Genomic DNA, 24,939 nt, shown 5'->3' on the forward strand with positions numbered 1-24,939 from the left:
TTCCTCACTCAAGCTTTTGAAGGCTTCCAGCAGGTCTGTAAGACTAACTTCCATATTAAAGATAATGTTGTGTTCTTAGTGTAGTGAATCAGCCAGACAGCAGGGTACTTATGAATCATGTTGCTTTCTGGAGTATGAGATGTAACTTTTTCTGGCAAAGATGTTCAGGTCAGGTGTTGTAACCCCTTTCACAGTGTGTGCCTATAATGATAAGCCACAATGGCATCTGCAGTGTTAAGATATCGTTATACACCTCAGGTGCACTCTAAGGCATAAGAACAAAAGGAGATTACCTCTGTGACCCAAAATATGCACTAGTGCAAAACCTCTTGCTACTGAAGTATGGTGACTTACTATAAAAGCTTTTACAACAAATAGAAGATTTCCCCCCCATAAACCCTTCAGAATTATGCAAAATAGTTTATAGAAAAATAACAGAAAAGAGTAGTATAACATCTGTCTTCTGAAATGTTTTTATTACTAATTCTAATGTCCTGGACACATTGGTCCTCCTTCAGTCCAGATGTCCTTTCTGACCCTATTTCTGTAATAAAACTGAAATGGGGAGCTTTTCAATACCCCTGTTCTAGGCCTCAGTCCTGCAAGGGATTCCATGACTTCAGTGGGACTGTCCAAGAGTCTTTCCACTTGGATTCCATTGCAGGTCTAAGCACTTGTTTTTATAGTAGAAGGTGGCTGTTAGACTACAAAATGCTAAAGAGAAGCCAAGAGGCTGAAATGCTGGTTTTTAAAACTTGCCATTTCTTTCCTTATACCCAGTCCCCTTGGTTTTTCCCTCTCCACAGAAGTAATGAAATATTAACTGTATTATACTGTTCAGTCACTAGGTGGCATTCTGCACCATACCTTATCTGAGCATACAACAGATATACCTGGCAGTACATTAAAGGATCTTATAGTGAACACATCTGTGATGTATCTCTCTGAGAAGGAAGCACTGACCAGTCCAGCATCTGGTACAGAAGCCTAGCATGCTAGTAATAGCAGCGCTGCAAACTACCATGTACAAGGTTTCCATGAAATGGTGTCAAAGTAAACTAATGCCAGAGGACAACAGAAATAGAAGGAAAACAGCAATAAAGGTTACAAACAGAAGGACAAGAAAGCAACAAACATTGTAGGATTGTATGAATATGCCACTTAGTTCCCCAGAGAACTTCAGTTGTGACAAACCTTCACAATAGACTGACTGGAAGCAGTATTTTGCAAGTTTTTGAATTGCTACAGAACTCCTTAAGGAAACTGGAAATATTCAGGTATTCTCTGTAATTTATGCTATGGGTAAGAATGCAGAGCATATCTTTAAATCTTTTGCCTTTACTTAACCACAGTCAGAAAGATGACTATGAAAAGATTCTGTCTCTTTTTGATTCATACTTTATACCTCAGAGAAATGTGGTTTATGAAAGAGCATGTTTTTGCCAGAGAATTCAGGAACCAAAATAAAACGTTAATCTTGTAAAAGAGTTTCGTATGCATTGGCTGAAAACCATGTTTTTGGGGGAATGGACAAACATCAGAGAGAGGCTAAATATAGGTCTTGCAGAAAGGAACCTTTAACAGCAACTAAAATTTAAGACTGACTTAACCCTAAACACGGCTGTCCAAATAGCAAAGACTGAACTTGTGAAACAGCAGCACAAACCTGAAAAGCAAGAAACTCATTTAGAAGCTGTAAACAGATGCAGCATGAGTTATAAAAGTAATTATCACAAGACCCATTTGGTTAAGAGGGGCAAATCCCAGGCAAACTACAAAGCCTTTCACAATAAATGTACAAAGTGTAGAAAATTTCATAGCTCAAGACGTGTGTCCAACCAAAGGTGAAATATGTAATAAATGTGCAAAATATGGACATTTTACAGCTGCTTGCTGTATTAAAACAATGAGACAACTAACTACGATTACAGATAATCAAGATATCTATCACATGATGGTATCTATCACAATATGACCGAGCCTGCCTGGAGAATTAAACTGAATATTCATAGAAAGACTATTGAGTTTAAAATTGACTCAGGAGCAGATATGACTATTATCTCGGAAGGGACTTACAATCACATTCAACTCCACCTAAAGCTGAAATCCCCTAACACAGACTTGATAACTCTGTGGTGGTATTCTGAACTGCATGAGCCAGTTCACTGCAGAAACAATTTACAAAGAAAAGTTATGCATTAAGAATGTATGCGATGAAAGACCAACAATCTTCCCATTGTATTTGGGGATATTGGACTTATGAAAGGAAATCCAGTACAAATAACCTTAAGAGACAATGCTGAACCATACATACACCATACTACATATTCCTATTATTCATAAAGTGGAAGATGAATTAAAGAGAATCAAACAGATTGTCATTATTGAGAAAATCTGAGTCAACAGCATGGGGTGCCCCCAATGGTACTGATTATTTTAAAAAGAAAAATATTAATGTGTGGCTATTAAAAGACTTAATGAAGTAGTTGTGAGAAAAAGATATCCTCCGCACAGTTGATAACTTCCTCCCTAAAGCGAAAAGAGCTATAATATTCTATAAGCTGGATGCCTTAAGCAGATTCTGGCAAATTCCTTTAGCCAATGAGTTCTACACTGACTACATTTGTCACACTGTTTGGGAGATTTTGCTTTTGAAGATTACCTTTTGGGATTACAGTGCACATGAAACTTTCCAAAGAAAGATGGCAGAACTGTTGATGAACGCAAATGGAATTGTAGTTTTCACGGACAATATTTTGATATACGATATTTGATGGAAGAATACAACAAAATCATCAAAGAAATTCTAAGCGTTATCTGTCAGTCCGGACTGAAGATAAACAAGGAAAAGTGCATTTTCCACCTATTCCAAATTGAGTTTTTGGGATAAGCAACAATGAAATCAGGCCTAGTCCTGAGAAAGTAAAAGCAATTCAAGAATTGAATGTACCAGAAGTGAGCTGTGTTCTGGGGATGGCAAATTACCTTGATCGATACCTATAAGACCTTTCTATAGTGACAAAACCACTGAAAGAACTGTTTAAAGTCCAAAACATTGTAGCTATGGGGGTTAAATAAAAATTGCCTTCAAAAATGGTAAAACAAATTATCTCAACAGCTCCAGTTCTCAAGTATTATGGTGTTAAGAAACCCACAATGGTCAGCGTGGATACAAGCAGCCATGGCCTAGCTGGTGTATAGTTGCAATAACATGGATTTGAGTGGAAGCCAGTTGTATTTTGTTCTCGTGCACACTCAGAAGCAGAAAAACTATATGCACAGATTGAAAAGGAGTGCCTGGCAAGTGTATAGGCATGTGAGAACTTTTACACATATCTGTGTGGATTAAATTCTTTTGCACTGATAACAGACCATAAGTTGCTTGTAACCCTAATCAACAGAAAAGAATAGGATCAAGCACCGTTGAGATGCTAATGTGTTTTGATCAGATTAATGTGTTTTAACCCAATTGCTAAATATGTCCTGAAAAAAGTCTGGTGGTCGCAGACACTCCTGTCGCAGAGCTGAGCATCACACTCAACTAACTGGGAGCACAACGTTGACGTAAAGGTGTATGTGGATTCTGTGAATGCATACAGATCAGTGTCAGAAAAGAAACTACACCCATTACCACACAGCTTCAAGATATTTCTAAGTTACAGTAGGATCAGTTGGCTCAAGTATCTAAAGGACACTTTAGGAGTGCCCAAGAAGTGATAAGAGACTACTTTGCGGCATGTGGACAATTAGGCGAGTCAAATGAATTAATGTTTAAAGGCGATTGCATCGTAATGCCAAATGAAATGAGAGGAAAAATCCTAAACTTCATTCATGAAGGATATCAAGGACTAATTAAATGCCCTGAACAGGCCAACCAGTCAGTGTAGTGGCCAGGTATCAGCAAGGACACAAAAAATGAAGTGTCTGCATGTGAACATTGCAGAACTAACAGACCAACACAACGCAAGAAACATTTAATAACATCTCTACCAGACAGACCTTGGAAGAGATTAGCTGCAGATTTATGCAGATTAGAGAGGACATTGTTACTAGATCATAGTGGACTATTTTTCCAGGTATATAGGAATAACATACTTGAAAGACATAACATGTCTTAGTGTTATCGAGAAACTAAAATGCGCAACTAGTGATGGACTACGATTCACAATTTACTGCAGCGGAGTTTCAGTCCAAACTAAATATGATTTTGATCATATTGCTAGCAGCCCACGTTGCCTGCAAGCAAATGGATAGCTTGAGAGAGCTCTACAGACAGCCAAGAAAATCCTAGATTAGGAAGAGCCATTCCTTGTTCTTCTGAGCTACAGATAACACCATAGCAGCTAGTGGGTAGAGCCCAGCACAAATCCAGATGGGATGACAACTGTTCCAACTAAATTCTTTTCTAATCTCTGAAGTGACCACATATGAAAAGAGTAGCCAAATCAGATAAAAAGGCAAAAAGAACTTATGAATGCTTTTATGACCGATATCACTCAGCTAAAGAACTGCTGATTCTAGACCCTGTTGACTCTGTTTTGTGTCAAACTGTATGGAGAAAAAGGATGAACTCCATCTATCGTAAAAAGAATTCATTGCCCAGATCATATGTGATTGAGAGTGGCAAGTTCAACAGACACTGGTATCTATAGTTTGTTCCTTACAAAGAACAGTCAACAGAGCAAACTGTACAGATGGCAGATGCAGAACAAGAAAATGACTCAAAGATTCCAAACCAACTAATGGAGAGTCAGATGACCAAGATTTTACACATTCAGGTCATGTAATTAGATAACCAGTATGATTCAGAGATACTTAACAGATTGATATGTTCTGAACTTTAAAGATAGTATGATAGTGTACATTTTGTAAAATGTTGTAAATAGTAAGAATGTAAAACTTTAGGGGGGAGGTGTAATGGAATATTAATTTGTATTATACTATTCAGTCACTAGATGGCGCCATGTATAACATACCTTATCTGAGCATACAACAGGTATACCTGGCAGTTTAATAAAGGATCTAATAATGAACACATTTGGTGTGTATCGCTCTGAGAAGGAAGCTCTATGGCCAGTCCATATCTGGTACAGCCTAACCTGCTAGTAGCAGCCCTGCAATCTACCTTGAACATGGTGTATGTGATGACATAGACTCTTTGTTTAGGTCAGCTGGGAGCTCTGATACGTCTTCTAATTCAGTTTTAAATAATAGCTAACCTATAAAAGCAACCTGACTGCTCCTTTAGCACTACCAAAAGGAGGGAAGAGGAAAAAGAGACAAAGTAATTGCAATGGCTGTAGGAATTTTATGTTAAATTTTGGTGATGAGATGCCATCTGTGTGCTAATGAGAGGTAGTGCATGGCTTTGACCTCATCTAAAGGCTCAGCCACCCATTCAGCGTGGGGCTTTGCCTGTGGACACAGTTTATTTTGTACCCGCATAGTGTATTTCACTGTGCTTCATTTAAACAAGCTTCAATAGAAATATTCCCCTTCTCTCCTCTGTCCCAAAAGTATCTTTAATTTTAATTAACCATATATAACCCAGAGCCACTAGCTGTCACTGATTGTTTCTTTCTGCCAGAAAATCCTTTTATGTTCCTTGGAAACTACACCATAAATTTGCGTGGCATATTCAGATTTTCTGATTAGGTACAATACATGGATCTGCTGTTGATATGCAATGAAATTCCTGTTTGATACATATTTTTCAACTTTTAAAAAAAACAACACAAGTTTTAGATCTCTTACTCCAAATTATTTGTTTGGAAGTGTTCCCTAATTCATGGGAATCATTAGCTACAGTCTGATAAGGCAAGAGACAACCATGTATTAGAATTGCTTCTTATAAATAATTTAAATCCAGACAGAACTTTCTCTTTATTCCATATGAGATAGTTACAGCTCGGAGAGCAGTCATACAATGAATCTTAAATTCTTTTAAACATAAATGAAATTCCCCACCCGTAAGGGGAATGGCGCTGTATTTTTCCAGAGGTGGAGAGCATCCCGAGTTTCATTTGAAGCCAGGGAGAGCTGTGGCTGCACAGCATCAGGTCCTATGTGTTAATCAAAGCTTTCAATACTTTGCTAATGGTTGTCATGTATCTACAGTAATTCCTCGCTTAACGTTGTAGTTATGTTCCTGAAAAATGTGACTTTAAGCAAAATGATATTAAGCAAATCCAATTTCCGCATAAGAATTAATGTAAATGGGGGGGTTAAGTTCCAGGGAAATTTTTTTCACCAGACAAAAAACTATACACGCACACAGTATACGTTTTAAACAAACAATTTAATACTGTACACCGCAATGATGATTGTGAAGCTTGGTTGAGGTGGTGAAGTCAGAGGGTGGAAGAGGGTGGGATATTTCCCAGGGAATGCCTTGCTGCTAAATGATGAACTAGCATTCAACTGAGCCCTCAAGGGTTAACACGTTGTTAATGTAGCCTCACACTCTACAAGGCAGCACGAATGGAGGGAGGGGAGACAGCATGGCAGACAGAGACACACACCCTGTGTGTGTGAGAGAGATGCGCATTGCCCCTTTAAGTGCACTGACACCACTCTAAGTACATTGCCTTTTTAAATAGATCAGCAAGTTGAGAAAGCAGATGCAGCCAGCAAGCTCCCTCCGTCCTGAGCCCTGTCGTGTCTCCCCCCTGCTCTATGGATGGGGTAAGCAGGGGGCAGGAGCAGGGGGACACCCTGACATTAGCCCCCTCTTCCCGCCCCGCTCAGTAAGCAGGAGGCTCCCGGGAGCAGCTCCAAGGCAGAGGGTAGAAGCAGCACATGGCAGTGCGGGGAGGGACAGCTGAACTGCCGGCAATTGATAGCTTGCTGGGTGGCTGCTGCACAGGCAGGGCCGGCTCCAGGGTTTTGGCCACCCCAAGCAGCCAAACCAAAAAAAAAAAGCCGCGATCGCAATCTGCGGCGGCAATTCGGCGGGAGGTCCTTCGCTCTGAGCAGGAGTGAGGGACCGTCCGCCGAACAGCTGGATGTGCCGCCCCTCTCCGAAGTGGCCGCCCCAAGCACCTGCTTGGTAAGCTGGTGCCTGGAGCCGGCCCTGCGCACAGGGAACTTAGGGGAGCAGGGAGCCGATAGGGGGGCTGTTGGTCCACCCTGATTCCAAGCCCCTTCCCCCTCCCCCCTCCCCCGCTAGTTGCAACAGGCTGCTCTTCCTTCAAGCAGTGGACAAAGCAGGTGGCTACCAAACAATGTTATAAGGGAGCATTGCGCAACTTTAACCGAGAATGTTCTCTAATTGATCAACAACGAAAAGTTAACCGGGATGACTTTAAGTGAGGAGTTACTGTATTTAGATTATAAATGTCTGACTCTGTTTCACTCCAACTCAGTTTCATGTGGTACTGTACCTGCTTGTTTTCCCTTAAACTGAAACTATAAATATATTTGCTCATATTTTAAGGTTATCTTTAGTTCATCTTAGATGGTTTTTGCTTAAAAATCTGTGATTTGTTTCATGATGCCAAACTCTATTTTTAAATTCCTTTATGTATTGTGAATCTGAATATTCACAAACATGGTAATTATTATTACTTCCCAATGCCTGTGTCCATCTGCTTCAGATAACCATTCTCTAGCGCTTATTAGCAGTGCAACAAAATGCTGCTGTTAGTTTTCTCAGTTGAAACTCAGAAATCAAGTGTGTACAATTTCTGTCACATTTATTATATACTGTACTTTAATGCTTCATGACTACAGAGAATGTTGTGTACAGTTTTGTAAGTTTAATTAATCACTTTTTTCTTGTAGGTGTGGCTTCCATGACAGTACCAGTATACATCGCAGAGGTCGCTCCACCCCACTTAAGAGGCAGATTAGTTACCATTAATACTCTCTTCATCACAGGAGGGCAGTTCTTTGCAAGTGTTGTTGATGGAGCCTTTAGCTACCTCGCAAAGGATGGATGGAGGTTTGTAAATTCTTACATTTAAAAGTGAAAATAGAGTTGTTGTGACTTGGGAAGGAACTAGATCAGTGGTCCCCAAACTGTGGCGTGCACCTCCTATTGGGGCATGGAGGAACACTGGAGGGGAGGGGGACGCGATGGGGTCTGGGTCAGCCCCACAGGGAGGGAGTGCCACCCAGCCCCATTCTACCCCCAACTCTGCTTCGGCCCCAGCCCCTCCCCCACCTGCCGGCCTCGCTCCTGCCCCCAGCTGTGGCCCAGGCCTCAGCCCCTGGTTTATGGCCTGGCCACAGCTCCGGCCCTAGCCTTTTCCCCCTTACTCCAGTCCACACAGCCCCCCCCGCCCCCTTCTGGTGTTACCCTGGGTTTTCAGAACCCAAAACAGTGGTAGCTTAACTGTTTCGCTCCAGGTGGTGTCAGGAATAAATCAGTGGGAACACAGCTATTGTGTCTGATAAATGATTAATACCAGAAAGTGTGCTCTTATCTAAAACTACAATTTATTAGATATTAAGCGCACACAGACATAAACAGTAGTTCGGGACATCCCTGCTATAGTTATCTACAGTCTGAGATGGTTTTGAGTAATCACCAGCCGGACTTCCAGAAGCCCTCTTTCTGTCCAACTGATGGGGAGTTTAGATGTCAGTTCCTTGCCCTGAGAAAAGCTTCCTTGGACTACTCCGAGGTATTTACTTTAATCTTTTATAGCTAATTTTAACGAAACACATAACCTTATAGTGACTCCTAGTGAGTCAGCACAATAACCTCTATTGGGTCATCTATTCGTCTAATTCCAACACATTTATCATTATCTCAAAAATGTCTAGTATTTCTAGCCATAACAACAATATGTCAGGGGCACCTAAAACCAAGGTCGCTATTCACTCATTTTCCATAACTTTCTATCCCATCCTCCCATTCTGATTAACAAACTGCAAATATGCAGCTATCTGACCTTGTCTCACAAAGGCCTAAGATTATTCCTAGCTATGTGATGTTTGGTTTTTAGCCGGCAGTGGCTGAACAAACATACAAAATGGCTGACTGCAGTACTGTCAAGTTCTGGGGTAAAGGCAAGAATGTCAAATTCCGGGGCAACGGCAGGAGCTGTGGCTCCATTCCTGGCCCAGGCTCCTGACCGTGGCTCCTGGAGTTGCGGACAGGAGTAAGGGGAAGGCGGGGGACGATGACTGAAAAGTATAGGTACCACTGAACTAGATAGATAAGTGAAAGAATTCTGAGAATTCTGAGTAAGCTTGTTGATTTTAGAGGACTTAGAACATCTTTAAACAGAGGTCATGGCACAACCTTAACTATAGTGGCGCTGCTGCTCTATTATAATAAAGCCAGCTTGTTTCTTCCATTTAAAATATATTAAAGTAAATATTGACTTCTTAAAAAGGCAGTCTCCAAATAAATGTTTCATTTTAAAGATTACATTTGTATGTATGCTTAATAGTCTTGTTTGAGCAATAGTTATTTATTGAAAATTGGATGTCATTTGTACTCAAGGGCAGCATTCTGTTTAAACTGTGGGTTGAGAATATGTTAGCTAATATCTTTTGTTCCACTTTCTGGATTCTGAGTTTTTCTTTATTAGTTTTAGTCTGTTGAGCTTTGATTGAGTGTCCTTCCTACGGGGCTGTATATTTCAAAAGAGTAAAATAGAAATGATGATGCGAACAGAATGCACTTAATTTTTGGTTTAATGCATTATAACTCTGGCTTTCTTTTTAAAAGATGACTTATAAATTTGTTCACGCAGAATAATTAAAATTGACTTCCCATTAAAAGATCATTCTAATCTTTAGGAACTTATTTTTATTTAAGCAAGTGCGAGGTTCCTTAGAAACTTGTGTTGGTTGCAGAGACTTCAAAAGAACTGACACCTAGAATGTTTGTGTCTGTATTTCATAGCTTTTCAATCATATCACTGTGGAGCTTCATTAATTGTCATTAAATACAGATTTAAAAAGTCAGCAAAGGAATCCTTTCCCTTTACCTAAATACTAGTATATAAGGGAACAGAAAAGCATTTATTTCTAAGGGTATGTCTACACTACGAAATTAAGTCGATTTTATAGAAGTCGATTTTTAGAAATCTATTTTATACAGTCGATTGCGTATGTCCACACTAAGAGCATTAAGTCGGCGGAGTGCATTCTCACTACCTTGGCTAGCATCGACTTATGGAGCGGTGCACTATGGGTAGCTATCCCACAGTTCCCACACTCTCCGCCGCCCATTGGAATTCTGGGTTAAGCTCCCAATGCCTGATGGGGCAAATACATTGTCGCGGTGGTTTTGGGTACATGTCATCAGTCGCCCCTCCCTCCGTGAAAGCAACGGCAGACAATTGTTTTGTGTCAGACACCAAGGCGATTAGAAGAGCACAGCAAGGTGCGCTGCGCATCAGAGACTTTGAAAACCAGTTTCATGACAGGCCAGGTTTCGGTGTGACAGTTGTGTGTGTTTCTCCTTGATGCAAACCCACCCCCTTTGTTGATTTTAATTCCCTGTAAGCCAACCACCCTCCCCCCTTCAAAATAAAGTAACTATTGTTTTGAAACCATGCATTCTTTCTTTATTAATTAAAAAAAAGAATGAGGATAACGGACAAGGTAGCCCGGGTAGGGTGGGGGAGTAGGGAAGGACAAGGCCACATTGCTTATTGTAGCCACATTAAAAATCAAACTGTTTGAATGACAGCCTTCTGTTGCTTGGGCCATCCTCTGGAGTGGAGTGACTGGATACCTGGAGCCTCTCCCCCTGCATTCTTGGGCGTCTGGGTGAGGAGGCTATGGAACATGGGCAGGAGGATAGGCGGTTATACAGTGGATGCAGTGGGGGTCTGTGCTCTTGTTGGCTTTCCTGCAGCTCTAACAGATGCTTCATCATGTCCGTTTGCTTCCCCATTAGCCTCAGCATCGCGTCCTGACTCTGCTCTTTGCGCTCACTTAATTCTTTCCTGGCCTCTGCTTCTGAATGCCTCCATGCATTAAGCTGTGCCCTATCAGTGTGGGAGGACTTCATGAGCTCGGAAAACATGTCATCGCGAGTGCATTTTTTTTCGCCTTCTAATCTGCGATAACCTCAGGGATGGAGATGATAGGGGGAGCATAGAAACATTCTATGCTCTACGATTCTGCGGGGACTGCATGGTCACCTGTGCTGCTGAGTTCGCCACGCTGACCAAACAGGAAATGAAATTCAAAAGTTCCTGGGGCTTTTCCTGTGTACCTGGCTAGTGCATCGGAGTTCAAAGTGCTGTCCAGAGCGGTCACAATGGAGCACTCTGGGATAGCTCCTGGAGGCCAATACCATCGATTTGCGTCCGCACTACCCCAAATTCAACCCAGCAAAGTCGATTTTAGCGCTATTCCCCTGACCAGGGAGGAGTACAGAAGTCAATTTTAAGAGCCCTTTAGGTCGACGGAACGGGGTTGGTTGTGTGGACGCATTCATTTTTAAATCGACCTAACGCAGCTAAATTTGACCTAACCGCATAGTGTAGTCCAGGCCCAAGTCTCTTGACTGATCACAGTTACATCTGAGTATTAAACAGTGATCATTGCCACAATATTGCATTACATTTTAAGAGTGCAATATTGCAAATATACCTAGGTATGGAGGATGGATAGGATATACATATAGAGCAATCAATTTATAGGCAGGCAAAACATTACCTATTATTAAGGTTGCCCAACACGTCTCATTATAAGATCCTGTTTTCAGATTCTTATGACTTTTCCAAAATTAACCGTTTGGACTGAAATTTCCATGCAAAGTGTCTGCCTCAGGCAGATTTTTTTTTTCCCATTTCAGCCAAAACGATTCAACCATTTCTCAAAATGAAGCTAGCAAAAAAATACATTGTCCAACCTTAATTCGGCCTCCTTGTGTGCCTTATGAATAATCTTTAATGATGTAATCCACAGGACCCCTGCTTTGTTCAGTTCACAGGGTCGACAGTGCTCATTTAGTAGCCGCTATTCACAGCATTCTGTTATCTCCTCACTGATCAGTGTGTAACACCATGCCTTAATTACTGTACACCAGTCAAACTCAGCCCTGAAGACAGAAATGTTAATTTCCTCATGGTCTCTTCTATGGTGCTCATTGTTATAGTGCTTCACAAATATTAATACATTTATCTTCACAATACTCTTGTGAAATGAGCAGGGTATTTATTATCTCCATTTTACAGATGGAGAACCGAGGCACAGAAGGGTTAAGCTAAAAAGTATCCACTTATTTTGGGTGTCCAATTTTGAGCTCTCCAGGCCTTATTTTTCAGAGTAAATAGAATTGCATAGTACTTTATATATTCAAAGCACAGCTCTTATTGACTTCAGTTAATGCAAATTACACCCCAGCGGCTCAAGTTGGGCACTCAAAAAATGAGTGACCATCTGTGAAAAGTTGGTTTAGGTGACTTGCCTAGCATCATGTAGAAACTCTGTGGCAGGAGCAGAGAATCCAGCTTTTAAGAGTAGAATTCAACTGCTTTAATCATGAGACCCTCCTTTCTTTCTCTGCAGTCCCTGCCTTATTCAATACACATGAATATTTCTGCAGAAAATTAGGTAGGGATCCTATTGACAACAGCCTCCTTCAATACACAACTATGATCAATCCCCTCAGCATGGTCTATCCTGTGCATAGAATTAGGCAGGGGTCCTCTGGAAAATATAGTATGTGATCTTTATCACAATGCGTATGCCCAGGGGTCGGAATTAAGGTTTCAAAGGCAACCTTAATTCTGTCATTTCCTAAATTTAAATGCTTAACTTTGCAATCTTAATGGTGTTTATAGTTTTTGTGTGTAAAAATATATTCATATGTACAAAATACATCCCCTCTCCTCTTTTTTGATCATTGAAGTACTATAACTCTTAAACTGCACACTGTAATCCATAGTAAAAAAACAACAACAAAAAACAAAAACTATCCTAATCGATGGGTGTTGTGTTTCACTTGAGAACGACAGTACTGAGTCATTGAGCCTGCCAGATCTGGAAATTCACTCTAAGGGAGAATGGAGAGGACACCCATCTAGCAGTGCCAGAAGGGCAGCTGAGTAGTGGAAAAGACTGCTTTGGTGTCTGTGTGAAAAGAATGTGGGAGCTGGGAACCAACTGTCAAGGTTCTTCTCTGGTGTCCATCATCCAAAGTATCTGGGCACAGTTTTGGGTAGGATTTGAAGAAAATCATCACAGGGCCTGGGTAGGGGTGAGGGTAGCAGATGCATGTACAGAGAGTAGAATAAGTTAAAATAGCATTACCATGGAATCCCAGACAAAACACTTTAAGCTGCAGTTCAGGGTGAAAGCCCTTACAAAAACATTGCAGCTATCAAAAAAGCACTCTTGCAAAGCAAGGAAATTCATAGGTAAGGCTGAACTTAAAAGAAACCCAAAGATTTGAAAGTATAAACACGCACATTTAAGGTACTCAAGCAACCTTATTTCTGGCCCTGTAGTGATGCTGGCCTCCTATTTTCCCTTCTTTGTTACTTTAGTTTTGGATCAAATTAGATAATCTCCTGAAATGACTTTCTAAGGCATTTAATTCTGTAGCCATAGATGAGAACATAATACATGTAGAAAAGCCACTTTATTTGATATTTTGTGAGTGGAGTATAAAAATCCGGGCACCGGAGAGAATTGGTTTTATAGTTTAGCATTGTACTATATGTTCATGTTTTTCATGTGATGTTTTATTAGTCATTTATCAGTAACCATTACTGTTTTCATATCAATATTATAAGTTGCATGGACTGGGCTAGGAGGTATGCATATGTGGCTATGCTTGAGCTCTCTGAACACATTGTATAATTGGTAACACAGGAATTTTAATGAAGAATGGGGAATGAAATGACTGCCATCAGTATGCTATTTGTCTAATCAGGAATTTGTAAGGCGTCTTTCTGGGGACAGAGCATGACTGTAAATAAGGCCAAAGTCAGTTTAAGAGTTGCATGACTAGGAGCGAGGCATTTCATTTTTATAGTCACAACAGAAATTACACTTTGGATAGATACAATATTCTCATCACTTGATCCCTCCCCACTCTCCACAAGCTCTTAACAGCGGAGCGGGAGGACAGAGTTGAGGTTCTTTGGATCCCTTAACTGTGTGTTTCATACTTTGGATTGCTTGGAAATTATTTTATAAAGTTAAAGTGTTACTTTTTACATTTCTTCACATGCTAATTTTTGATAACTCCCATCATAAACTAGTCATTATTGGGGTGTGGGGGAGGGAGGGTCATGTCCAGCTTCCTGTGGTGGGTAGTATTTCTGCTGGTGGTTGCAGCCTTCTAATTCTCCATTTGTACACACAGTATCATATTGTAAATTACAAAGCACCCTATGCTTTTGTGAAAGGAAGCACGTAATTTTGAAATGATGCTCACAGAAGTCATAGAGTACATGATTCCCTATCTGAGTCCAGTGACTTTGGAATCAACATATCACTGTTGCCATGGAGAAAGAGGCTGCGGGAGATGGAGAGAGAAAGAAGAGTTTGCTGTCTAATCCCCTACATAGGGGGTGTTAAGGTTCTAAAGCTATTAGTGGCAGTGGATTTGGTGACGATTCTGCTGTCACTGTGCAGAGAATTAGTGATACAATCTTAATGATCTAAATTTTGATCTAAATTACTTAGAGCTCCATCTGGTAGATCCTCAAGACCAGAAGAGGCCCTTTAAAAAAAGCTTTTTCTGTATCTTGACTCAGGCCAAATCATTCTTCAATCAAATCCTGCTTTAATTAGTGCCTTATTTATTGAGAAATGTATAGCTACAATTTAGGAACATTTTTTTTATCATGCATTTTCTAAATTCAGTTACTGAAGCAAAACAAAGTAAATTTAGCTTCTTTTGATATAATTTTGCATATATATACATAATGCATTGTAAGGAAAAAACATAGCATAAGAACTACAAAGTTAAGTGCTTTCACCAGTTCATACCAAGAGCTTTGTGTCTATTGTATTCAGGAAGCAGGAAACCCTCCTGTAGCCAATATATTGTCTTCGTATTCTAATAGTTGTAACAAAAATAGATAGTGTCTGTCTCCCCCTTTTAAAGGACAGTGAACCTTCATAGAATTTGGACTAAGTTTCCTTAAAATTTCTGATTCTCACATCAAAGTAATTGTAGGTACATTATTATCCCTTTTCCTAAAACGTCAGCAATATTTTATGTTGTCCAGGGGCTCCCAGATTTTATTGGTTCACTTATCACCTTCTTAAAAAGTTGGTGAAGTGAATGGATGGAACATCAAACTCGCGTATCCCCAGTGATGCATGTACCACAGTTATGTGAACTGCTAATCCAGTCCATTACATTTCAAATATTTTGGCAGTTGAGAGAGTTCAGTAACACCAACTCTAATATAAAAACAGCCACATTAAAATAACATTAACTGTTTGAATGGACAAGTTAAATAGTCCTAATTATCTTCTAAACTTGATTAATCAAACAGTTAGCTGTTTTAGAGCTGGATACTATTTCTGGTTCTGCTGCTGAGCTGTTATGTGATCTTGGAAGTTATTTAGGCTGGGATTTTCAGAAGATTTTAAAGGAACTAGAAATCCAAACTCCCTGAGGCACCTTTGAAAATCCCAGCCTCAACCTCTGTGCTTCAATTTCTCCATTTATGAAATAGAAATAATATCGGTGCATAATGAACAATGTTTGTAAAAAAACTTTAAAAGTAGGGCTGGCTTCAGAACTCTTCTGTTGTGTTATGTGGAATGAAAGTGAGACCTTTCAAAAAACATTAGTGGGAAAAACAAGAGAGAACACCACCCACACCAGAATTGCCTGTACTGTAGTCTTGTGGTTAGATCACTTGTCTGGTATGTAGAAGACTCAGATTCCTGCTCCAAATTAGGCAGAGAGGAATTAAACCTATATCTCCCATATACCAGCTGAGTGACCTAACCACTGTACTATTAGCTATTCTGGGCTGTGGGTGGATCTTTCTCATGTTTTTTCATGGACAATTTCTGAAAGGTTTTGTTTTTCATTCCACATCACAAATTAAGATTTAAGTACCTCTCCGTCTAATTTGAAGCAGGGACTGAACCTGGCTCTCCCATATCCTCAGTGAGTCACCTGACCACCGGTCTGTTGGTTGTTCTGAACTTAGGGAGTGTGTGCACGTGTGCGTGTCTTATGTTGATAAGAAATCCCATTCTTGTACTGAGAAATCTCCTCGATGACATTTTAGCCAAAACTGATGTGTTTCCACAATTGCATTTTTCAATGGAAAAGAAGTTTAATTGAAAATGGGGTGTTTTTTTGTTGTTGTTTTTTTTGGGACCAGCTTTATTAAAAAAAGTATTACTGTCCTAATGCTTTACAGGCCAGACTTCTTAACTTCAGCAGGAGGAGATGGAAGATATGCTTTGTAGTATGGCATGTTGCTTTTTCTCCCGTAAACATTCTATTCCTAGAATTAAAACCCAGCATTATTTTGATATCTGAAATGTCAGTTTGAAGTAGCCTGAGGGATTTTTTACAAAATGCATATTTTGCTGTTAATTGCTGTTGCCACAGACATGAAGAGAAATTGCTGCTTATTTACCGGACAAATAGCTTACCAAACTTCGGAAAGTTTGAACCATGTAAAAATTAATCTAGAAGTGGTACATACATATTCTTGGATGTTAGGCTTTATTATTAACCTGAAGAAAGATGGGTTAGGAAGCCATTTGCTCAATTAAATTTTTCTTACTTTTTATCTATCTATCTATCTATCTACAGTCAAACCCACTATTTAAAAAAAATTTTTTAACATGTTCTTTAACATCATATAATCTTTCTCTTGGAACTTAAGGTCACAAGTGAACCATAAGCAATTTTCACTAAGAACAGTATTGTCAAGTCAGTTTGCATAGACCTTACAAATGGTCATTTGTAATTCTACTTAGTACTTATAATATATTGGTTATTTTAGTTCAAATGAAAACAGAGTATCACCCATGTCGGAGAGAGGAATGTGTTTTGATAACTTTTTCATTGTAATGCAGTTGCAAACTACTACAGACTCCTGTTCGAATCGCTGGTGGGAAAATACTTTTCATTTAAGAAAAACAAAGATTTTTAGAATTGTGTATCTTGCTTACATGTAAAAGGAATGTGCTCAGTTTTAAGGCTGAAAAGGTAGAAACATGGAGTAATAAACTTGAGGCCAAAATGCCAGAAAACCAAGTGTAACCAGTCCCCACAGCAAATCATCCTATTAGGTGTCTAGGCCATGTGGCTGGGTATCTTATTTAAATTGGGCTTTAAATCAAGATACACTAATACTATGCCTCATTGACATAATATTGGTAAAAAAAAAATAATCTTATGATAGAAAAGTCATTTAACAATGAAACTCTGATGCAATATTTTATACAGTATTGGGGCCCTCTCCTGCAGTTGCTATTTAGGTCAGATTCCCTTTGATTTCAGTAGAAATTTACCTAGTTTGCTTCAATTAATGGCCAGAAAAACGTCAAGTAGAGCAAACTTTGTGGATACAAATGTATTTCTCACCAATAGAAGGACATATGCACTGATTATTCTCAATGGTGTAAACAGAATCTGACAAGTGACTGCAGGATTGGGCACATTTGTTATGTAAATACACGATGTCCTTTACTAAAATGCATTTTAATAATTAAGACCATAAGAATGGCTGTACTGCATCAGACCAATGGTCAATCCAGTCCTGTATCCTGTCTTCCAACAGTGGCCAGTTCCAGATGCTTCATAGGAATGAACAGAACAGGGCAATTATCAAGTGATCCATCCCCAGTCATCCAATCCCAGCTTCTGGTAGTCAGAGGCTGGGGAGACCCAAACCATTGGGTTGCATCCTTGACCATCTTGGTTAACAGCTACTCCTGGGGGAATTCTACACCAATTTTAAAAAAAAATTCTGCACCAAAAAATTAAAAATTCTGCGCACAATATTTTAAAATTCTGCAAAATTCTGCCTATTTTTTTTGTTAAAGTAATGCAATATAATCCAGCTAGTTTCAATTATTTTGGTACGGTATTTAAACTACAATACAATGGATGGAGAATGGGAGTGGGGAGCTTTGGAGGAAATCACCAAACCCCTTCTGTCTAATAGTAATGTAGCTAGTATTGACCCTTTACTTATAGTTATTAGTTAACAAATATATGCAGCCATATGCTCTTCAGTTGCCCATCATATAACACTGAGCAAGTGAGGGCTGGGGCTCATACTCACAATTTACATTGTCTACTGACCATCTCCAAAAAGGTCAGTAGCAAACAGTTCATGGAGCACATTTTGATAAGAAATTTGTTCAGTCCAAAAATTTAGACCAGTTCTAATCACTAAAGCACCATAAGCATTTAAGAGGCCATACTGTGTTAACAGTAACGCTTCTTTAACAGTAAGGCTTCTTTCTCTATATGGCTCTGGTCATATAAAGGAGCCTTAAAATTTGTACAGCTGTTTTATATTCCTGGGGGAATTCACTAAGAAAAATGGGAACAATTCACTAATCAGGCAGGCTGCTACATTCTACTCTGCTTGAGGCAATAGAGCCTGCCTCACACCTACGTCTTCAGAAATACCCCAAAGCCCTGTCCCTCCACGCTGAGCGTGCTGCAATAGTGAGTGAGAGGGACAGAGTCAGTCTCTCTCTCTCTCTCTCTCTCTCTCACATGACTACCCAGCCCCCAACCGCCGGCGGTGATTTATGTCTCTACTGGCTGCTCTAGATGCCCAAACCGACCTGTCTGCACTGCCAGGGAGTGGGCACATGACTGCTCTTGTGGCTTCCCTTTGCTTCCCCGTCAGAAGTCATTTTTCTGCGGGTAAGCAAATAAATCTACGGGGGCCATGAATTCTGTGCACGTGCAGTAACACAGAATTCTCCCAGGAATAAATAGCCATTGATGAACCTATCCTCCATGAACGTATCTAATTCTCTTTTTTTTAACCCAGTTATACTTTTGTCCTTCACAACATCCCCTGGCAATGACTTCCACAGGTTGGCTGTGCATTGTGTGAAGTTCTTCCGTATTTTTTTTTTTAAAAACTTGTTGCCTGTTAATTTCATTGGAGGACCCTTGGTTCTTATGTTCTTTGGAGGGGTAAATAACACTTTCTTCACACCATTCATAATTTTAAAGATCTCTATCATATCCCCCTCCCTTAGTTGTCCCCTTTACCAGCTGAACAGTCCTAGTCTTTCAATCTCTCCTCACATGGAAGCTGCACCATATCCCTAATCACTTTTGCCGCCTGTAGTCTTATTGGAACCTGCCCACTTCTAAAGGTCCCTCCCCCAGCCTAGCGGGAGGGACCACTAGACCCAGGGACCAAATGAATATGGGGGACAACTAATGAGAAAACCAGGGACTGAGGTGAAGGTCATAGGTTCAAAACGAGGGTACTGGATGGGGACACCGAGCAGAGAACCCCAGACAGCGCCCACTGCTCCTCAAAGGTGTCGAGGGAGCCAGCAGACGCTGCCCAGTGGAACTCTGCCCAGATACGTGGAACGGAGGAATGGAAATAGGCCCCACAGTCGCAGAGCACCCCCTCATCCAGCATCCTCCTCCTGGGTAGTGTAGATGGAGAGTTTGGCCAGGGCCAGGAGGAGGTTGAGGAGGTCTCACGACTTCGTGGAGCCATGGATGGGGTGTGCAAAAAGGAACAGGTGTGGGGGAAAAGTGCAGCCAGAATCTCAACAAGAGGTTCTGGAGGAGCCGGAATAGGGGCTGCAACCTGGCGCATTCAAGATAGGTGTGTGCCAGGTTCTCCATCATGCTGCAAAAGGGGCAGGCCTCGGGTACAGGTGTGAACCGCGCCAGGTACACCCCTGTGCTCATGGCTCCATGAAGGAGCCGCCAACTGATGTCCCCAGTGGGCCGTAGGATCAAGGTGGAATAAAGGCTGGCCCAATGGGGCTCCTCACCCTCTTTAGGTGGAAGATAGTCCCGCCATTTGGTTTCGGGGTGGGACGCGAGGGTGAGGAAATGCAGTGTGTGGAGCACGAGCGTGTACAGTTGGCCTCTAGGAGCGGTTTCAAACTGGACCGGCTGCAGGGTGTGCAGCCGGCTTGGAGTGTGGGAACGGGGAGGCCGGCGGGGCTCGCGGAACAGGGGCCGAATAAAAATCTCTGGAGGGCCCGGGGTGAGGGGTGGGCGGGGAGCGCCCTCTCGCAGGGCCCACTGCAGGAAGACAAGAGAAACGGGTGACAAGGCTGCCTCCACCTCCTGGAGAACAGGGATTGAAAGCAGCCAAACTAGGCTGATTGGGGAAGCAGCCACAGCTCTGACCAGCTCAATTAGGGCCCAGCTGGCCCTGATAAGAGGGCTGTGGGCCAGAAGCTGAAGGAATCTCTCTCTAGCCGTGGAGAGAAAAGGACCTAGCTGCCTGAAGGAGCAAGGGTACCTGAGGTTGAGCAGTGCTGGGGAAGGGTAAAGGAGCTGGGAAGCTCCAGCCTGGCAACTCCCCAGGCTGAGGCCTTGGTTAAGGCCTAAGAAGGTACTGGGGCTGCAGGGGTGCAGCCTGGCAATACACAGAGGCAGCTGGTCCAACCCTCTTGCCAGTCATGAGTAGCCATTACGGGAGTCTGCCCCTGGAGAAAGGGGCTAGATGACAACTGGCAGTAGCCACTGAAGGAAGGTGGGTGTAGAGGGTTGGGGGTCCCTCTGGGAGGGGAGACCCAGTATGTGGGAGTACTGTGGTGGGCAGAACCCTGAGGAAAGTGGCACTGGGGTCTGGGTGGGACACGGGGCCTGAGGCAGGGGAGACACCTGCTGGCAGGGAGCGCTCCGAAGGCTGAAAAGAGCTAATTCCCAAGATGACCAGGAGGAGGCGCTGCGCCGGTGAGTCTCACTTTGCTACACTGCCCTTCTCTGTACCTTTTCCAGTTCTAATATATCTTTTCTAAGATGAGGCGACCAGAACTGCATGTAGTGTTCAAGGTGTGGGTGTACAATATAGTGGCATTATGATATTGTCTTATCTATCCCTTTCCTAATGGTTCCTAACATTATTAGCTTTTTCTGACTGCTGCAGTACATTGAACAGATGTTTTCAGAAAATATCCATGATGACGCCCAAGATCTCATTCTTGTGTGGTAACAGCTAATGTACTCCCCATTATTTTTGTATGTATAGCTGGGATTATATTTTCCAATGTGCATTACTTTGCACTTGTCAACTTGAATTTCTTCCATTTTGCTGTCCCATCACCCAGTTTAGTGAGATTCCCTTTGCAGTCTGCTTTGGACTTCACTATCTTGAGTAATTCTGTATCCTCTGCAAATTTGGCACCTTAGTGTTCACCCTCTTTTACAGATCATTTATGAATACTTTGAACAGCATAGTCCCAGTACATTTCCTTGAGGGAACCCCACTATTAACCCCTCTCCACTGTGAAAAATGGCCATTTATTCTGCCCTTTGTGTCTCATCTTTTAACCAGTTACTGATCCATGAGAGGATCTTCCCTCTTATCTCATGACTGCTTAGTTTGCCTAAGACCCTTTGATGAGGGACCTCACCAAGGCTTTCTGAAAGTTCTAGTACATTATATCTGCTGGATCACCCTTGTGCACATGCTTGTTGACTGCCTCAAAGAATTGTAACAGATTGATGAGGCATGGTTTTCCCTTTACAAAAACCATGTTGACTCTTCTCCAATATATAGTGTTCATCTATGTGTCTGATCGTTCTGTTATTTACTTTAGTTTCAACCAATTTGCCTGGGACTGATGTTAGGCTTACCAGCCTGTAATTGCCAGGATTACTTTTGGAGCATTTACATAGCCTATCCTCCAGTCATCTGGTACAGAGGCTGATTTAAGTGATAGGCTCATACCACAGTTAGTAGCTCTGCAATTTCATATCTGAATTCTTGGATGAATAAAACTATCTGGTTCTGGAGACTTATTACTGTTTAATTTATCAATTTGTTCCAAAACCTCCACTATTGACACCTCAGTCTGGGATGTTTCCTTAGATTTGTCACCTAAAAACAATGGCTCAGGGGTGTGGGAATCTCCCTCATATCCTATTCAGTGAAGAGTGATGCAAAGAATTCTCCGCAACAGCCATCTCTTCCTTAAGTGCTTCTTTGGCACCTTGATCATCCTGTGGACCCACTGATTGTTTGGCAGGGTTCCTACTTCTGATGTACTTAAAAACATTTTTTTTTTTTTTGCTAGTTGCTCTTCAAATTCTTTTTTGGCTGCTGAATTATACTTTTACATTTGACTTGCTAGAGTTTATGCTCCTTCCTATGTTACTCAGTAGGATTTGACTTCCAGTTTTTAAAGGATGTCTTTTTGTCTCTAACCGCCTTTTTTTTTTACTCTGTTTAGCCATAGTGACAATTTTTTGGTCTCTTTGCTGTGTGTGGTGGTGGTGTGGTGGTTTTTTTTTTTTTCTCTTTTCTCCATATAGTTTGAGCCTCTATTATGAAGTTTTTAAAACATTTCCATGCAGCTTGCAGGCATGTCAGTCTTGTGACTGTTCTATGACATTTCCACTGTACTAGCTTCCTCATTTTTGTGTAGTTCCTCTTTCTGAAGTTAAATGCTACTGTGGTGGGTTTCTCTCTCTTCCCACCTTCCCCTCCCCGCAAGGATGTTGAATTTAATTGCATTTTGGTCTCTATTACTGAGCGATTTAGTAATAGCTAAGATTTTGGTCATGGGCAATAAACAAAAATTCATGGATGCCTGTGACCTGTCCCTGACTTTTACTAAAAATAACTGTTGGAAAAATGGGGCTGACAGGGGAACGAGAGCCTGAGCCCTGCTGCAGAAGAGGAGGGAAGGTCCAGCAACTGCTGCCCGCAGTGGCTGGGAGCTGCAGGGGGCCCCCCATTAGCTGACAGCTCCAGCTGCCCTGGGACTGAAGCAGAAAATGTCATGGGGGGGGGTCGTCTCTGGAAATCGTGACCTTTGTGACATAATCTTAGCCTTAATTATAGTCACCTCTTGGACCAGATCCTGTGCTCTATGAATCAAGAGTTAACTGCTTATTTGTGGGGGGAAAATAAAAGCTACAAATGAACAGCAAATGTGAAGGGCTTTATTATGCTTTGAGGATGTATGTCTGACAAGCATGAAAGGCCTTAGCTGGACTGTGGTTTTTCTATAATTATGCAACTAAATTAAACTTTTTGCATAGCTTACAATTCACAGCAAATAAATGAATTACTAGACATGTTTGGAAAACCTCTGTCAGTATCTAAAGAATAAGCTTTTACAGTTTCAGGAGATTTTGCTTTTAATTTTTAAATCAGACAGAAGAATGAAGTACAGTTACATGTAACTCAGAACAGTGACCTTATTTAAGTGTAAATTACCATTCCAATTTATTTCAAGTGTCAGTTATCTGCTTTCAGTTTTCTTCTGTAAATTTATTAAACTGAAGTAAAAGATAAAATAGCCTTTGATTTTTTTCATGTTCTGCCAGTAGTTCCCTTTTAAATTTTTGAGCAGATTCTAAATGCCTGTCTTGTTATAAAAACATTTACCTTACTAGTATTTGTGCCAAAACTATATTAATCATTAGCCAAATGACTGTTTACCTAACACCTGGGATTGGGTCCCCATAAATGGACTTGGCTTGGTCAGACAGAGATCAGTCCAGGCATCACAAAGGTTTTCTGGCTGCTAGGAGTTAAGCAGTCTGGGGTTTCATCAGAAGTGAATATCATTACACCTTTCCAGCCTTCTGGTAGGAAATGTCCTCAGTCTCCAACATGCATTCCCCACTGTTTGGTTAGGAACTAGTAGGGAGAAGCAGATAACTCCTCAACTGTGTGTGTGTGGTGGTTTTTTTTTAATACTATGGTTTTCAGAGCAGGGACTGTCTTCCTATGCGTATGGAGAGCACCTTGTACATTTTATATATATATAAATGTCTATTTTCCAAAAAATGGAAACCAAAAGAATAGTACAAACAGGTAGGGACTGAATTAGTAAGGTTAAGTCACAAAATGAGTTACATCTACCAAGGGATGTAAAAGGCAATAAGAAGAGGTTCTATAAATACATTAGGAGTAAAAGAAAGATGTAGGAAAGTGTAGGTCCTCTACTTAGCAGGAAGAGAGAGCTAATAACTGATGGCATCAAGAAGGCTGAGGAGTTTAATGCCTGTTTTGCTTCAGTCTTCACTAAAAAGGTAATTGTGATCAGATTCTGAACTAGGGTGACCAGACGTCCCGATAAAATCGGGACTGTCTCGATATTTCGGTGTCTGTCCCGCGTCCCGACCGATCTTTGGTTGGGACGCATTTTGTCCCGATATCCGCCGGCAGCACGGGGCAGGACTCAGCTTTTTTTTGCTCTGCCGGTGGGCACCCTCCCCCCCATATGTCCCATATTTTCTTCCCCTCATCCGGTCACCCTATTCTGAACACTTAATATTAACAACAAGGGGGAAGGAATGCAAGCCAAAATCAGGTAAAGAACAGGTTAAAGAATATTTAGATGTATTTAAGTTGGCATGGCCTGATAAAATTCACTGTAGGGTACCTAAGGAACTAGCTGAAGCAATCTCAGACCCAATAACAATTATCTTTGAAAAGTCATGGAGGATGGATGAGGTCTTAGAGGAGCAGAGGAGTGGAGAATGCCAAAATGAGCTTCTTGTTTATACACCAAAAGGTATGAAGCAAGCAGAGAAGAGGGTTAAAACAACCAAAAGTCTACACACCTCTGATATTATTTAAACCTTAATCTTTCATTGCCACTTCTGGTAAGTTCCCCTTAGCCCAATTTCCTCCATTTCTGGGCTGGGAGAGACAGACTGCCTTTTGTCAACAAAATTGTGTATAGACAAAGCCTTAGTCTCAAGGCAGAGGTTTTTAATGGCTGAGGATCTACACTAGGAGCATTTTGCTGGTGTAGCCTCACTGGTAAACTGTACCGGCAAGGTGCTTCTAGTGTGGATGCAATTTATAATGGAGAAGTTCTGCCAGTATAACTGCATCT

At 41.2% G+C, this 24,939-nt stretch overlaps 1 protein-coding gene across 1 annotated transcript in view; it reads left to right on the top strand.

The window, feature by feature from the left end:
- The window catches only part of SLC2A13 (solute carrier family 2 member 13), a 329,713-nt gene that overhangs the window by 85,159 nt on the left and 219,615 nt on the right, over positions 1-24,939 (top strand). The window contains exon 2 of the mRNA XM_034766891.1: positions 7,783-7,942. Within this exon, the coding sequence (XP_034622782.1) occupies positions 7,783-7,942 (160 nt within the window). The remainder of the gene's footprint in view (positions 1-7,782; positions 7,943-24,939) is intronic.

Source organism: Trachemys scripta, chromosome 1 (assembly GCF_013100865.1).
Source record: "Trachemys scripta elegans isolate TJP31775 chromosome 1, CAS_Tse_1.0, whole genome shotgun sequence".
Classification (NCBI taxonomy): domain Eukaryota; kingdom Metazoa; phylum Chordata; order Testudines; family Emydidae; genus Trachemys; species Trachemys scripta.